Here is a 16,275-nt window from a genome sequence, read left to right as displayed (position 1 = left end):
AACTAAGTAAGACTGATCATGCTGTACCTGATCCTTTCAGATAGATTTAAGGAAATTAAAAAATACACTGATAAATGCAGTTAAGCATGAGTATCATTCATCGGTTACTTAAGAATATTGTTTTCCAACATATTGAGTGTATATATATATATATATATATATATATATATACATATATATCATATCATATATATATAGTATATACTGTATATGGTATATGTTTTGATTAAAATATTTCTATTCAGAAAGAAATTAATACATAATATTTTACAATGTATCTTTTTCCTTTTCTTAAACGTAATAGCAGCACCTGCTGAATACCAGGCTGAACAGAATACATTTGATAAAATCATAATAAAACATTTGCCTGACAGCAGAGCTAACTTTAGCAGTGCTGGATAGCCCACCTTTGGGACAGTTTTTCTTGGGGAGTTGGAGTCACAACTTCAACTGAAACTTCACAACACTATAACACTACAAATTATAGCAGTGCAGTCTGGGAGATACACGGCGGCCATCTTCATGGGATGACATAAGCTGCACAGTGGCTGCATACCAGCAAGACACTTTCCATGAAATGCTCCATCTGTGCGCATTAACCTCAAACTGAAGTCTACCGAATCGACCGGTTCTATAGCATTTAAACCAAATCACAGTCAGTACAGCAAAGATCAATAGAAATGTAATTGATGTGATTTTTGGTGCAGCATTGAGTCCCCAGTTTTGTTACCAGGCAGTGATAAATGGAAAAAAGATTCTGTTAAAGAGGGAGTGCCATCACTGAAAGAAGTTTCCGCCAAATGCTCCTTGCAGTGCTTGAAAGATTGTCCCTGAATTCCCCACAAAGGACACGTGCAACCCGACACTGAGCTAAAAGACCTGAGGAGAAAATTCTCCTGGTGACTGTCAACTCATTCTTCAGTAATAAGCCTGGATTTGCTGTAACAACCACATAAAAGCCAAGTATTTCTGCCTTTCTGTGCTAGAGCCTGGAAATTAGCATCACTAGTGCTCTTCAGATAGACCCATGACAGATGCTCCTATGGCCTTTGCTTCAAATTGCCCACTGACGGAGGTGGAATTCCACTGTTATGATTTACGTGATGTACTTTGCTTAAAGGTACAGTCTTCCACCTCACATTTAAGCACACAAACACAGACACAGTCCAGTAAACCCTTCCGATACAGGCCCCACACCTGCTTAATCCTTCCCACCCCCTGTGCAAATCCTCCAGCCACCTGTTTTCCTTAATGCATCCATTCAACAGCAGGACATCACAGCTGCATTTGCTTGCAGGGAATCAGCCCATCTAACAGCAGATAACAATACAACCCAGCTGACAATGTTTAGTTCTCAGAATGTTCCAGGAAAGTTTGCCAAATACATTTGTCCAGTTTCCCGGATGTCCCTTCAACATTATCTTTAACTCACAGGGGACATTCCAGGAACAGCCTTAGAATGTTATTCAGTTTTGTTATTCAAGTTAGAAAAGAACTTGAATTGCGAATGGTCATTCTTGTGTCAGAAGTGTTAGCCATGTTAAATAAATCTGCCGCTTTAATGCTTTTCTTTGGATCATTTTGAAACGCATCTGACACACAGTATCTTCTGCAATGTTTTTTTCAATAATAAATGATCGGCGAAAAAGGAACATCGCCAGTTAGTTTGTACACGATACGCCTGGGCACATTTTTGGTGTGACTTTGACAGAACTTGTTTGGAACAATAAATATGTCCTAAGACTATTTGGGGAAACTCTCATCACGTAACATTACCTTACAGCTAAATGGGAGCAGCATATCCCAATCTTGATAACATTTGCACTGGCTGGGAATCTGCATCACATTGCTCCACTAATTCGTAATACCTTGCAGAACCGAGGAAGAATGATTTTGGACACCCTCATGTGGCTTTTAAGGTAGTACACTTGTGGAGAACAGATGATGTCCTGGACTCACCTATTGCGTGTTTCATGAAGTTCCAAGACCCAGGGGACATAGCATAGTTTAAAGCCATTTGAATCTGGAGCGCAAGTTAACAGAGAGCTGTAGGAGCCAGCAGAGATATGAGACTTTAAATGAGAGAAAGATGAAAAGTCTAAAAAAGAAAATGAAAGAGGTGGTTTCTGTGGCTGCTGGATGGAAAATGTGCAGTGTACAACCACACGAGGGAGCAGTTGAGTTAAGTGTCCTTAACTGTTCTGCAATATCACACACTGCTACCAACAGGTCCTGTATAGGGACTGAATTACACTCAACAATATAATTATTTTCCTTACATTAGACAATATTCTTTTTGCAACTGGGAACAAAAACAAATAATCTGTGCTGTGCCGGTGTTTTAAAGACAAATGGAACCAAGTGGTCTGTATTGTGCCAAAGCTTTAAAGAATGTGGTTAAAAAATTGTTAATTTGAAATGGTTTTATTCAGTGGAAAAATACATGAGTGCATGTCATCTCACAGTTTTAGGAAATAAAATACAGACACAATTTGGCCTTTATATGTATGAGAGAAGACTTATGAGAGGAGGCATAGGTGGCCTTAAACATCATTTCAGAAAGGGCCCTCAAAACAAATCAAAGTACAGTCCAGTATGTGACTGTCAATAAACCTCTGGAGCAGACAAGTACCAAGTTAGCCAAAGTACACCATCCATTTGATAAAGCCCCCAGGATAATTTAATCAACAGATTTTTCCTTAACAGACTTTGACTCTTGGATTTAAAAAAATCACTTCCACTTTATTGTAATACTTTGGAGGACATATGACCCCGCTACACACCTCCCGTTTTGCCTGTGATGTCAGGTTGTGGCTTGTGGACAGTCCCATAAGACTTCCCTCAGCTGATCAAAAAGGAAATCTCCCAGCCTGGCACTTCCTGGTGGACCCCGGTTTGGCATGAATGAATCACAGATGAAGCTACACAACGCGTATACGCCTCCTGAGTTATGCGCGGTATTCCTCTCAACTGAACTGTCATGTCACGTGGGTAAAACTATTCTGAACACGGTTACAAAAGACTGATATGTCCCTCAAATCCAAATCTCTTGCCGGTGAAGCCCTATGGTTATCACTTATGTATAGTGTGTCTTTAACAGAAGTACCTACTTACCATGAGAGAGAACTTAACATTCAAAGAGACAGAAGTAGATTGTCCACTGCCCATTATTAAATACATAATCCTTCTCTCGGTATGTGACTTGAATATAATTATTCAAAGAAAAAATAATATCCTACTATTAGCTATTTTGCATGATCTCTTCCCAATAAACTCATACATTCTACGAGTGGAGTAAAAAGTTCATATCATTTACTCATAGAAAAAAAAGAAAAGCAAAAGTTGGTCTAACACACATGAGTCAGAAATAGTGATATAGTAATAGAGGGATTGGTAGAGAGAGAGAGAGAGGGAGGGAGGAGGGAGGGAGGTATAATTACAGTGGGAGAAAGAGAGAGAGGGAGAAGTTCAGACAGAGAGAGAGGGAGAGAGAGAGAAACTAACCCTGCCCACTTCCACAAAACCATTCAACTCCTGCACAGTGAGCACTGCGAGACCTCTCCAGAGCTCTGCACATCCCTGGGGCACCTCTGCTGCTGACTGCCCTTCTCATACAAACTTTCCAAGGAACGGACAAGAGACCTGCTCTACTCCAAGACACCAAGACCAGACCGACAGACCTTCCCTTCTCACTCAACTGCTTCTCACAACTTTTCCTTTAAAAAGGGATTACACTTCTCTTCTTAACTTCTTGATTAGGTTAGCTCCTACTTCCTTGGCATACGCTTTCACATCCACAACTATATATTTGAACTCAACTGCAAATATATATTGTTAGTGTTTTTTTTTTGAGGGGTGGGAGAGCTGGTGCTTTCGAGTGTGTGAGTGTGTGCACGTGTGCGCACGTTCTTGCTCTCAGTCGCTCCTCCTTGCTGTCTCCAGCACAAGCCTCCATTCAGGATGCCTCCTCTGCCTCTACTGAGTGGAATTTTGTTGCTCTTCTTTTGGATTTCGGCCGGAGGCTCTCCGTCGGCCCCTACGGGCTATCCGCCGCTGCCGGCCGGGGGGAGCGACCGGGCGCAGCCTCCCCCCTCGGTGACAGACTGCCCGTCCTGCGCCCTGGGACAGCAGCAGAAGGACGCGCCCACGGCGGAGACTCAAACGGACATGGTGGAGGCGGTGAAGAGGCACATCCTCAGCATGCTCCACCTTCAGGAGCGGCCCAACATCACCCACCCGGTGCCCCGCGCCGCCCTGCTCAACGCCATCAAGAAGCTGCACGTGGGGCGTGTGGGCAACGACGGCAGCGTGGAGATCGAGGACGAGGGCCAGAGCCGAGCCGAGCAGAGCGAGCTCGCCGAGCAAACCTCCGAGATCATCACCTTCGCCGAGGCAGGTGGGTGGCTCAGGTGTTGAGCGGTATGTTTGTGTGTGTGTGTGTGTGTGTGTGTGTGTCTGTGTTTCCAAAGGGACTGCTATACAGTATTAGCAAGGTGTGGACACTAACCCAGTCAGACAGGTTTTTTTTTTAAACCTTATTCTTTCAAAGGACAAACTCTCAAGGGGTAGGGGCATTGAGCTTATTTCCACCTGCAGAACCACCTTAAGACCTGTTGACTTCGAGCGGGAGAGAAAAAATGCGGAGCGATTCAGATTCAAAGCCGCGATCTTTTCTCTCTCGCCGTGACTCCCGGCTACCTCCCGCTGCTTTAGAGAATCAGTCATTATCTGTGAGACCCTCAGGGTCTTGGCGCTGGAGCACAGGTTTTCTAAGCGCTGGGAGGCAGTTAGGACTAGCCTGCAATGCTCTGAAACAACAGTGGCAGCAAAAAACAAAACAAGTAAACTTCTTTGACAGAGAGCTCTTCGGGCTCAAAAAAGAAAACTCATTCAGTTTCTTTCTATTTCATGGGACAGTTTAAAGAGCACTGATTGTCACTCACAGCTGATGTCATTAACTTTGATGATGTTATTTCTGCTGTGGTAGCACAAAGTTGGCACAAAATTAACCTTTTTTCCACTCACAACCAATTTGATTGCATTGCTGTAAAATAATATTTTGAACAGTATCTATACAGAGAGGACATTACAATGACAAATCTATATGAATGGCACAGAACAGGGAATTAGACTAGATTTTTTGGAGGGAAGATTAATTTGATTCCATACAAATGGCATTATATTATTTCACCATGAAACCTACTCACTTAACAAGGAAGTTGTTAAAGTCTTTAAACGAACAGAATTGATCATTTATGAGGCAGCAAAAGGGAGCTGAGAGAGAGGGAGTGGGAGAGAGAGAGAGAGAGAAAGAGAGAGAGAGAGAGAGAGAGAGAGAGAGAGAGAGAGAGAGAGAGAGAGAGAGAGAGAGAGAGAGCATATTCAAGAAAATAGCCAAAAACGTGAGTTGCATGGCAGAGTGATACTTGCACTTAGTTCAAGAGCCCTTCACAAGAGGACCCTGCTGATTAGCAAAATTAGCAAAAATCCCTTTAAGTGCTGAATTTCCACCGGAATATTGGATTTTGATTACAAAAATGTTCACCCTCTCATCTGATGTCAAGTTGCTAAGGCTAAGTTTTAGCTTTTTGATTAACCTTATTAACATTTCCCATGTTGCATTTCTGAAATGTGTGCTTTATCAGGATCATAAGATATTGAGATTCACAGATGACGATACAAAAAATTTACCATAACTATTTATAAACTATAGGTTATTTATTGAACAGCCTAAATCACCCGTTCCTGATACGCAGACGAAACGTCTTGCTTGTAATTTAATCGTGCGTAGTAACATATATTGAACGATATGAATCACGACATTGCGTTTTACATAAATTATTCATCACAATAACGCTTTCCTTATTTTTTTCATGAAGAAGCGCAACAAGCGCGTGAGCCTCAAGACCAATTCCCTCCTCGTGTTTTCCAGTATTACTACCATGCGGGTCGCTAGCTGGAGATAATGACTAGGCTACTGTCTGGAATATCCTCGCTCGCTTTCATAATGATAGTATAGCCACAACTGAACAGCTTGCGCCAATATTCATTTAAGCAGAAACAAACCCGCTTACCCCACTTTAATTCAAGCGAACTCTGTTCACACTAGTATACATTACTGGCGCCACAGCAAGCGACGTGCCACTCCGCAATGCCCCAATGAATGCGGGACGCATAAAACGCGCTTCAGTGAATTTACTTAAATAATTCATGTTCTTTGGTTATCGTTATTATTATTTTATCCGTAGAGCCTACTAAAGCAATGCAAATGTCGAGCAGCCTACCACACTATGACTACCATACGTGTGCAGTCGTATTATCTCGTCGCTGAAGGCTTGCGCATTAGCATTTAAACAAATCGGTGAAATGACTGAATACCCCCACGCAGCAGCAATAAATACTATTCAAGAGTGCAGGAGAGCACATCGTGATGTTGGCAGCAGTAACGTTACATGGGACAAAATTTATCTCGAAACGTACCAGCGAATCAACATACTGTTAGCATATGAGCTGCGTAAACCTGTCAAAGATTGTATTATGCAGTACAATGCAATACAATAGACAATTCGATATTAATAGATAATACTCTATTTTAACTCTTACATTACTCGGCTCTACGAAACCATGACAAAGACAAATTTACCAAACGCAGGTAGCAGCTATTTTCGGGTATATTTTCTGCACAACGGCATTATATGAACCCTGCATATTTAGGCCTGTGTGCTATATTTTACTGTGACTTAAAACACAAAACGTCTAGTGCAAATGACACATTAACATCGTCCTATTCAGTAAACATCTGGCGGTGAGCAAGCGAGAAGCACCTTTCTTGTGTTACCTAAAACCTCCATAATGTCAATCGAATGGGCACAGCAAGTAATTCATATTGTTTGTCAACTGGACTGAGAGTATACATTAAAAAAAAATCGCTGGGAAATGAAATCAAATACATCGTGCTTACCGTGCATCGATTCGAATCAAGTTCAGTCTTAAAAGTCCTAGTAAACATGACCCATTGGACTATTTTGCCGATTCTACATCTCGAAAGAAATATATCCCCGCACTGGAAAAGAACTTGACGTATTTGCATGCTTTTTCTCATGCGCACCACAAGAGGGTACAGTTTCAAATACCGTTTGCCTATAATAGAAAGTAGCTATCTTTTTATCATCGCGCGCAATAAACAAACAATTAGTAAACTACAATTGCTCTCCTTGTGGAATCAATGATTCCCCGGTTTTATAATTTTAATTATCACTCCATTCGCACGCACAGTAGTCAATGTGAACATGTGCTGATGTGCAAAGTTACTTTGAACTCATTCAGATGATTGAATTATCTTCAAAAAGTGGTGAACAACGCGTTAATCACATGCTATGTTTTGAGCTATGAACGCTCCTAGATACAATTGTTCACATTTGTCTTGGTAGGCCTTGTTCATCTTGGACAATCAATCTGGAAAACTCATTGCTGCAGTTTATGTTAGATGGCAATTTCATACCTTGTGTTTGGTGACTGATAATGGATACCTGCAATCTGTGTTCAAAGTCCTCACATCATGGGGTTCCACCACAGAAAGAGCATGTGACAAGGCATTCCCTTTTCTTGTTTACTTACATAAATACCCATAATAGCTCCATTCCATAAATAGCCTTTGAATGAACCTTAGATTAAAAGAAAAAAGGCCTCTCGCACACTTCCGCCTGGGGGCTTTCATAATCAAAGACTGCAAATCAGGGGCGTTAACGATGCGCCTGGGATGTCGGGTTCGAGTCCAGTGATCCTGCAGGACTATTTACCCCATATAATTGCTTCATTCATTGAAATATGGGCCCCAATAATTGTTTCTGGCTGTGGGGTTGAACTTGTTGAAAGGGCCGTGCTTATTGGGGAGAGTTCTAAACTAGTAGTGCCAATTTCACTGTGATCTGTTCCTTTGAATGGAGCAATTAATTAAACACAACATAATTAGTGAAATTCCAATGTCCAGATTGATCTTCCTGTTGCAGCATCCTTTGCTGTACTTTCAGGACACTAGTACAGAGGCAAGAGGCACAAGTTACCTGAAATGGCTTTGTGCAAAAGTTCTTCATTCTTGCATCTGTCTGCAAAAGACTAGAGATCTAGCCGCTCTCTCTCTCTCTTTCTCTCTCTCGTTCTCTCTCTCTCTTTTCTCTTGGATATCTCTTTTTATCAGAATGTAAATCTAGAAGGTCCAACATCAATGATTATACACACTCACTGAGCACTATTAGGTATGTCTTAGACTTATTTTTTCACTTATTGGACTTTTGCTGCTGTAGCCTATCCACTTAGAGGTCGGACGCATTGTGTGTTCAGAGAGGCATTTTTGCCCACAGAACTGCTGCTCACTGGATGTTTTTTTTTTTTTTTCACCATTCTCTGCTAACTCCAGAGACTGTGGTGAGTGAAAATCTCAGGAAATCAGCAGTTTCTGAGATACTACCTGAAATCACTGAAATCAACCTGTCTGGCATCAATAATCATTCCATGGTTAAGGTCATTTATATCTAATTTCTTCTGCATTCTGACATTTGGTCAGAAAAACAGCTGAACCTCTTGACCATGTCTGCAAAAAGCTGGTGTATAGGTCTACCAAATAAAGTGCTCACCAAGCGTATGTTGCACACAGTAAAGTACAGAAAATAGTATACTGCAGTATATTATGAGCAAAACAGCTGATTGTATGGTATATTGCACAATCTAATTCTTGCTACAAACCTTTCATCATATGAAGTGAATAAAGTGAAGTGATTTACTTTAAATCCTGCTGCATTAATTGGTGTTTGCGGTTAAATATATCAGGAGACTGAATAAGCCTTCAGAGGACCATATGTTGACAAGTTGGCATTGAAACTGGAATGAAGTCAAACAGTGACAATATGCTTGCACTAAACACTCTGTCAGTTACAGTATATTTGGCTGGTATGCCCATAGATGATTCCCATATAAATTCTCAGTGGCATACCAGTTTTACAGTGGTTTTTATCAATTTTTAAGTGAACGTTTTTGTAAAGCAAATTAGAAAGTTCAATAAAACTGGAAGTGCTTCAGATTCAGTGTACCTGTGCTTGTAATTGTTTAAACATAACATATGTTGCATCATACAGGAATGTGAACGACATGTCACCTCTCAATACCTGTAGCCCTGAGGCATAATGGTAACATGGTTACAGCCAGCTGACCAAAATACTCGCTAGTTGTTGCTAGTTCCTCACAAAAAGCATTGCTCAGTGCTAATTATAAATAACAGAAAGTAATCTGCCACTCGGGACATTAAGGAATTTTCTATTTCAGTAATGCACCCCAGCTAAAAGTGAAAATATTGAAGCATGTTTGGCATGTTTTACCAGTGCCCTCCAGTATCCCTTTTCCCATCATCTTGAAATAAACTCATCATAGGCAAGGCCTACATTTTATAATAGAACAGGATCACATGAAACTTCTGTGACAGGTTATTGTTACTTTATCAGACTTCAGCCAAAGAGATATGCTGTAAACTGCAGAGGTTACATTTCTGGGCATTAAGGGAAAAGAAGGGGGGACATCCTGACAAAGACAGACCTGTATACATATTTTCCCATATCGTAGGCTGTGAAATCAAAAATAAACCCTTTGGATGTCTTGGGAACTGGTGTCTGAAGCTGCATGTCTTGCTGTGCTGGATAGGAGGGCACACAAGTTCCCAGGATGTGTGATTAAAGGGAAGACTGGGACAAATCTGGGTATTTTTGGCTGTTTCACAGTTTGACCCAGCACAATAAATGTGTTGTGCACATCTGTAGAGTACTCATCCCTTTCCAGACCTTTCCAAACGTCTTGCAGAGACCCTCCGGCACTTCAACGAACATGCACATAAGTAATGCACACTGTGGGTGATCATTTTGTACTATGGTTATGATATTACAGTATTTATAACTGTCTTACATATTTATCTCTAGGGACTTTTATCACCATACTATGCCCCAATATATCTCAGACCAAAACTGAAAACTCACTCCTCAGGAGACTAGAATTCAAAACAATCTGTCTGACAAGAGAAAGTAGGTTAGGAATTTCCTGCTAATGCCAGCAATAAAAGCAGCACCTTAACTGGACAAATTTCTGCTGCGGCGAGGTATTTACTCAGCACCACCTTATCCAACATTCACATTCCATGGCCATAACCAAAAATCCCACAGATTTTTGAATGCGAGATCAAGTTACACATATTGAGGTTGTTTCTGTCAGGAGTAGTGGTGAGGCTTTGGCTCACAGGCTACAACAGGGAGGGTTGTAAGCTCAGTTCTTAGTGGGAGAGTGATGCTGCACACTTGAAGAAACAGCAAAAACTTCATGGCTTTGAAAGAACACTCGAGAAGGTTTGGGTGCGACCACTATTGAACTGAGCCTTCTCTGCTAGCTCAATGCATCCTGACATAGTCTGTGGATATGATGCTTACTGTATATTGGGTACTATGCTGAGTCATAGTGCATACTGCATAGCGTAGCAAGTCAGTGATGAGCATCTTATTTGTTCATTTGTTTCTTCTCTCTGCATTATCAGTCAGGATACATCATGTGCATAAATGCCTGTTCGTATTTATAACTATAATCAAAAGCTAGTGGAAGTACACTTACAATGCAGCTGGTTGGCATGGTGTCCAAGCAAAAAGAGAAGTCCTACAATTGAGAAAGTGGGGCAAGTAGCTAATCTCTTCCATACATTCACTTGTTCCACACTTGCCTGCTACAAAATTAAATATTATTTGCTTTTTGGATGTGAGCCTACTTAGTCATGGTGAGTAAATCACCAGAGTAATACCTAGTTTTTAGGTCAATAACAGGTACCTGTAATTCTAACATGATATTTTTTTATATTTGTGCTATTATAGCTTGCTAACTAACCAATTGAAATGGACACATCAAGCTCTCTCTTAAATGGAATACAATAACCCAAGAATAGTTCAATACAAGAAGCAAAATGTACCTAAATGGCTAATATGGGAGTATAATCAGAGTTCATGACTTCATTTTTATTTTACAAAATCTGATAGTCCTTTCAAATGCTGAAGTTGTTAGCACAGCTCAGTTCCCTACTATATATCTATCACTGGAAATGTGTCTGGCCAGAGGCCAGTTGCGATACACCCAATAAAGAATATGACATTTCTTTCACCAATACAAGCTTCAAATCTTGTCCCATTCTTCAACGCAGCTACTATTTCTCTGCTTTGAGTGAGTCTCAGCATTTTTGCTAGGTGATAGACAAGCCCTGCTGATGATTCATTTCTCACCAGCAACAGACCAGAATGTGTCCCATGAGTGGGAAAGGGCCACTTAGATGGAGGGAAAGAGATTCAGTTTTTAAGTCAAGTGGGGTTATGCGACCGAGGACACAGTTGACCTTTGGCATGCATGTGCCACTGATGATCCTCAGCAGAGAACCCCAAGGCGTCTACAGTAAGTGCTCTCCTTCAAGACCAGTGCACTCATAAATCTTGAACTGTCAGTCTCTGGAAGCCTCACCGGAAGAATGCATTCGCAATCATGAGAACTCTCTTCCTCTTTGATTAACTGCATGCCCTGCCCCCCTCATCACTCTCCAAGGGTCGGAGACCTCCGGACAGATTAAAAATGTAAATTTGCTAAACCTGCTCAAATAATGGCTTAGATGTTTTGGGTAGGACTAAAGGCACTAGGAAAACGCCTGCTTTTTGTATACCCAATTTTGTGATGTTTTCTTAATGGGTGGCTCAATGTTAGCTCATTTGAAGCTCAACCTAGCATTATTGTGTCATTGTGTTATTGAGTTTGGATTCAGGTATCTGATATCATGAATTTACATGATGTTGGTTCAACTAATCCAGTTGTGTTCATTTCTTGAGAAAACAGTAGGACATCTTAACAGTAATTTTCCAGATGATACATTGTGACTTAGAACCTGCTAAATAACCAAATTCATTAACCCCAAAGTCTGTCATCATTAACTTCAACAATAAATATAAAGTATGATATTTCTCATGCACTAGCTACTGATGCTGGGAAGGAGCAGCTAAAAGGAAATGGGTGATTACTTATATTCCAACTGCTAAATTAGGTAAAGGTGTTATAACAATACATTTCCTGTAAGTCCAATACATAAAGTAGTTGAGACTGTTCCTGAGGATTACATTCATTATTTTAGATGGAACATTTTGGTTTCAGTTGGCATGTGCTACAGATTAGGAGACGGATCACTTCAGAAACAGGCTCAGATTTACCTGTAGTTAACACATGGATGAAATCGAAATGTAAACCATTGTGAGAATTTTGTCCAACAACCGTTTCTCAGTTTTACGGGAGAACATTCCTTGTCACACAGAATGAAACAGCCCCCGGGGAGTGATCAAAGATAATTATCCATCAAGTTAAACTGGATACAGAGCAGGATTATTGAACACATTAAGAGGGGCAGTATTTGGACAGGAGATGAACCCCACTGATGGTTTAGTAAGCTGTCAGGTAGTTCTATCCCTCAGGCCCTTGAAGACAGAGAGGAATGCGTAAATGTTATTTTCCATCACGGTGCCGAGGACAGCTGTGCAAACTGTGCTCTCGCCGCTAAACTGGTGTTTATTGTTGAGGGATTACTGCACATCTCTTTAGCCTTTTTAAAGCACATTCAGGAATCATGTAGAGTAACAGAGAATTCAAGCTCTCTTCTTGTGAGGATGTCTTTGGTGTGGGGTCCTTTGATGAAGGCTGGATTTGTATGGCTTACGTAACAGAAACATGAGTTCAGAGTTCATTCTCTGACTGAGTAGAGAGAAAGGGAGACATTGACTGTGTGATGGTTAGAAACCAATTGTTGGCTGTACTTTGCTTGTCTATCATCTTCTGTGTTCGAACACATCTGTTGTTGCTCATCACTAACACTTTGATGCTTTTGTCAGTCTCACAACATGTCCTGAATGTTTTAACATTTTCATATTCACTTATTATAATAATAATAATAATAATAATAATAATAATAATAATAATAATCTTTATTTAGATAGCACCTTTCATACATATAATGTAGCTTCACTTCGGCTTTACATTCACCCAATTTAACCAAAAAAGGATGTGCGTCTGTATGTTCGGGGAGGTTTATAAAAAAAATATTTGAAACACACACTCATTAATGCTTAGAAGCAGCTCTTCCGCTAACAGTATAATAGGCAGATATCATATCTGGTGAGAGTCTCCCCTCAACCTGGTTCTCCTTTGGTCCTTCCCTGGGTGTTAAAGTGAACGCATAAGCTGGTTCTTTCATGTTTGTCTGAAGGTCACTGTATGGGTTGTTTTCAAGCCCTGACTAAACGCATATTCAACTGAAGTAGGTTTATGGTGAGAAGGGACATACATTAAATGTATTATTAGGTCAAGGGAGAGAGTCATCATTCCTTATTTCCATGTACACCCGCATACACAGAAGGATAAGCTGAATTGTCTACTAAGGTTATCTGAAGTATGTCTTTTCAAGGTGGGCACTGCACATGGAAGGCACTGCTTGATCAATTGTGTTTTTGCACTCCTTTAGAGTTCCTTAATCTCTGTGCTATGCTACAACCATGCATATAGCCTGGATCTCCATTGTTCTAACACAACAGTCACAGAGTGTTGTCTGCAGTGCCTCAGATATCACTTCATTTTAAAACCCTTTTTGCTTTCCCTCCTTCCAGGAGAAACACCGGAAGCTGTGAACTTCCAGATCTCCCGGGAAGGCAGCGACCTGTCCCTGGTGGAGCAGGCCAACGTGTGGCTGTTCCTGAAGCTGGCCAAGACCAACCGCAGCCGGGCTAAAGTAAGCATCCGCCTGCTGCAGCGGCAGCAGCTCCAGGATGGGCAGGTCCAGGAGGCGTCCGTGTCCGAGAAGGCGGTGGACACCCGCCGCAGCGGCTGGCACACGCTGCCCGTGTCGCGGAGCGTGCAGGAGCTGCTGGAGCGCGGAGGCAGCTTGCTGAACCTGCGGGTCTCCTGTCCCCAGTGCGCTGACCACGGGGCCGCGCTCATCCTGGCCCAGCCGCCGGACCGGCAGGCCCAGCCGCAATCCCAGTCGCACCGGCCCTTCCTCATGGTGGTGGTGCGGCAGACCGGGGAGCACCCGCACCAACGGCGCAAGAGGGGACTGGAGTGCGACGGCAAGATCCGCATCTGCTGCAAGAAGCAGTTCCACGTCAACTTCAAGGACATCGGCTGGAGCGACTGGATCATAGCCCCGCCGGGGTACCACGCCAACTACTGCGAGGGCGACTGTCCGAGCCACGTGGCGAGCATCACCGGCTCCTCCCTTTCCTTCCACTCCACCGTCATCAACCATTACCGCATGCGGGGCTATAGCCCCTTCACAAACATCAAGTCCTGCTGCGTGCCCACGCGGCTGAGGGCCATGTCCATGCTCTACTACAACGAGGAGCACAAGATCGTCAAAAAGGACATTCAGAACATGGTGGTGGAGGAATGCGGGTGCTCGTAAGGTGCTCGGCGCGCGGAACAATCGCCCTGAGAACCGGTACATTTTAAACAATGAAGAAAACGGAGGAGGAGGAGGGAGAACAAGAGAGGAATTTCGCAATCCCCGTCCCTTGAAAGAGACTCGCAGAAGTTTTTTTTCTTTCTGTTCGTCCTGTTTTCTGGGACTGAATGACGTGACGCAGATTTGTTTTCAGTCATTAGCAAATCCAGTGGGTGTATGTAACTCTGAGCGGTCTCTGTGGCACTTTCAGAAAAAAAAAAAAGAATATATAATATATTTTTGTTACAAAAATAAGAGGGAGCGAGAAGGAGAGAAAATATTTATGTGGCCGAGGTGCAGTGGTGTGCCTCCCTCTCGGCACTGCAATAAAGAGATACCGTGTGGATGAGGTGCCTGACAAATCTCAAAACTATGCAACGTGTCAAGTATTACGGTTTTAAGTTTTTCGTTAATTTGTTTTGTTTTTGAACTGTTTACCTATTCAAACAAAAAAGAGGAAGACTTTTTGATACTTTTTTTGGAAGTATGTTTCATGTTTTTATTGTTGAGAGATACTTGAAAGAAACAAGTTTGACCAGCTGCTGGAGCCAAACACTTCTCTTATAATTATTTTAATTATTGTTATTATTTTTTATTATTATTGTTATTATTTTAATATTGTTTTTATTTGTTGTTTTTCTAAAAGAAACGTTCTGAACGTTTACAATTTGCACTATACCAATGTTCTAATCAGCCTAGTCACAATTAAAAACAGGTATCGGAAGAAAGGGGAGCTGCACTTAAGAAAGGACAAAATTATAGAGCACATTAGACAAAATAAAGAGAAAAAAGGAAACAAAATATAAATATTAATTTGAGTACACATATACACATGTATAAATATATTACTTTATTTTATACAACACCAAAGAGTTTGTGTGAGTGTTGCCAATTTTCAGTGTGAGGCTGTTTCAGTTAAGAACATTTTTTCCTTTCACAAAGATGTTGGGCTCAGTGAAGTTATCGACTCCACATTTTCCTCATCACCACAAAGTAATCACTCACATTCCATTCCCTTTCAGATCCAAGTGCATTGTTGTACTGGTATACTTTATGAGAGCAGCTCATTGTTAAAAAAGCACTTATGACCAACATTGTAGTGGTGTATTAAAAATGAATGTGCAACAATTATACTTATAAAAACTTTTCAAATGTTTTGAAATACCCCATATTGGCATTTTATCATTGCAAACAAGGAATTTCTTTCTGTGTTGTCACTGAGTACTGGAGCCAACTATTCTGCCCTAAGGCACACTTCTGCATTAATTTTCTTCCTGTTGTAAAGAGTTGTGTTTTCTGCTTCCTGCATTCAACACTGTACCACTGTGCAATGTCTAATATTAAGCAATTTGAATATTTTCCATACAAAGTTTGCTTTGCAGTATGGACTGAAAGAAATTCAAAAATTACCAAGATGTTCATTAATAAATCAAGGAAAATGGTGAAAAAAAGACAAAAAAAAAAGAAGAAAAACACTCAAAAAAAGGAAAAAAATGTGGTTGTATTTGTTTCCTTTCCTCAAGACAAACGAAATGACACTGAAGAAAGTGTTTGGACTAAGACTTAAAACTTTAAAAAAGACTATTTTTTATTCTGTATATATGGAGATCCAGATACCATTATGTTGCATTGCTTTGTTGTACAAATCAAAATAATGTGCTTGTGGCTATGTTTTCTATCTAATTTATTTTACAGTATTTTTCGCTTCACCATTAAAGCTAAAGGGTTGTACACTA

At 41.1% G+C, this 16,275-nt stretch overlaps 1 protein-coding gene and 1 long non-coding RNA gene across 2 annotated transcripts in view; one reads left to right on the top strand and one right to left on the bottom strand.

The window, feature by feature from the left end:
• Nucleotides 1-7,088, bottom strand: part of LOC133127085 (uncharacterized) — a 21,886-nt gene extending 14,798 nt beyond the window's left edge. Inside the window, exon 1 of the long non-coding RNA XR_009708585.1 lies at nt 6,962-7,088. This is a non-coding gene — a long non-coding RNA (uncharacterized LOC133127085). The remainder of the gene's footprint in view (nt 1-6,961) is intronic.
• On the top strand, nt 4,153-16,275 carry inhbaa (inhibin subunit beta Aa). Its single transcript, XM_061239713.1, has 2 exons — nt 4,153-4,396; nt 13,707-16,275. Exons 1-2 carry the CDS (start codon nt 4,168-4,170, stop codon nt 14,498-14,500), a joined length of 1,023 nt encoding a protein of 340 aa, XP_061095697.1. The 5' UTR covers nt 4,153-4,167; the 3' UTR covers nt 14,501-16,275.

This window comes from Conger conger, chromosome 4 (assembly GCF_963514075.1).
Source record: "Conger conger chromosome 4, fConCon1.1, whole genome shotgun sequence".
Lineage (NCBI taxonomy): Eukaryota > Metazoa > Chordata > Actinopteri > Anguilliformes > Congridae > Conger > Conger conger.
The sequence above is the reverse complement of the archived record's forward strand: the minus strand, read 5'-3'. Positions and strand labels throughout refer to the sequence as shown.

Excerpts from the sequence above, each read along its gene's own strand:
- inhbaa (XM_061239713.1), top strand. The coding sequence starts at position 4,168 with ATGGTGGAGGCGGTGAAGAGGCACATCCTCAGCATGCTCCACCTTCAG. Across the intron at positions 4,397-13,706 it reads CATCACCTTCGCCGAGGCAG|GAGAAACACCGGAAGCTGTG; the intron begins GTGGGTGGCTCA and ends CCCTCCTTCCAG.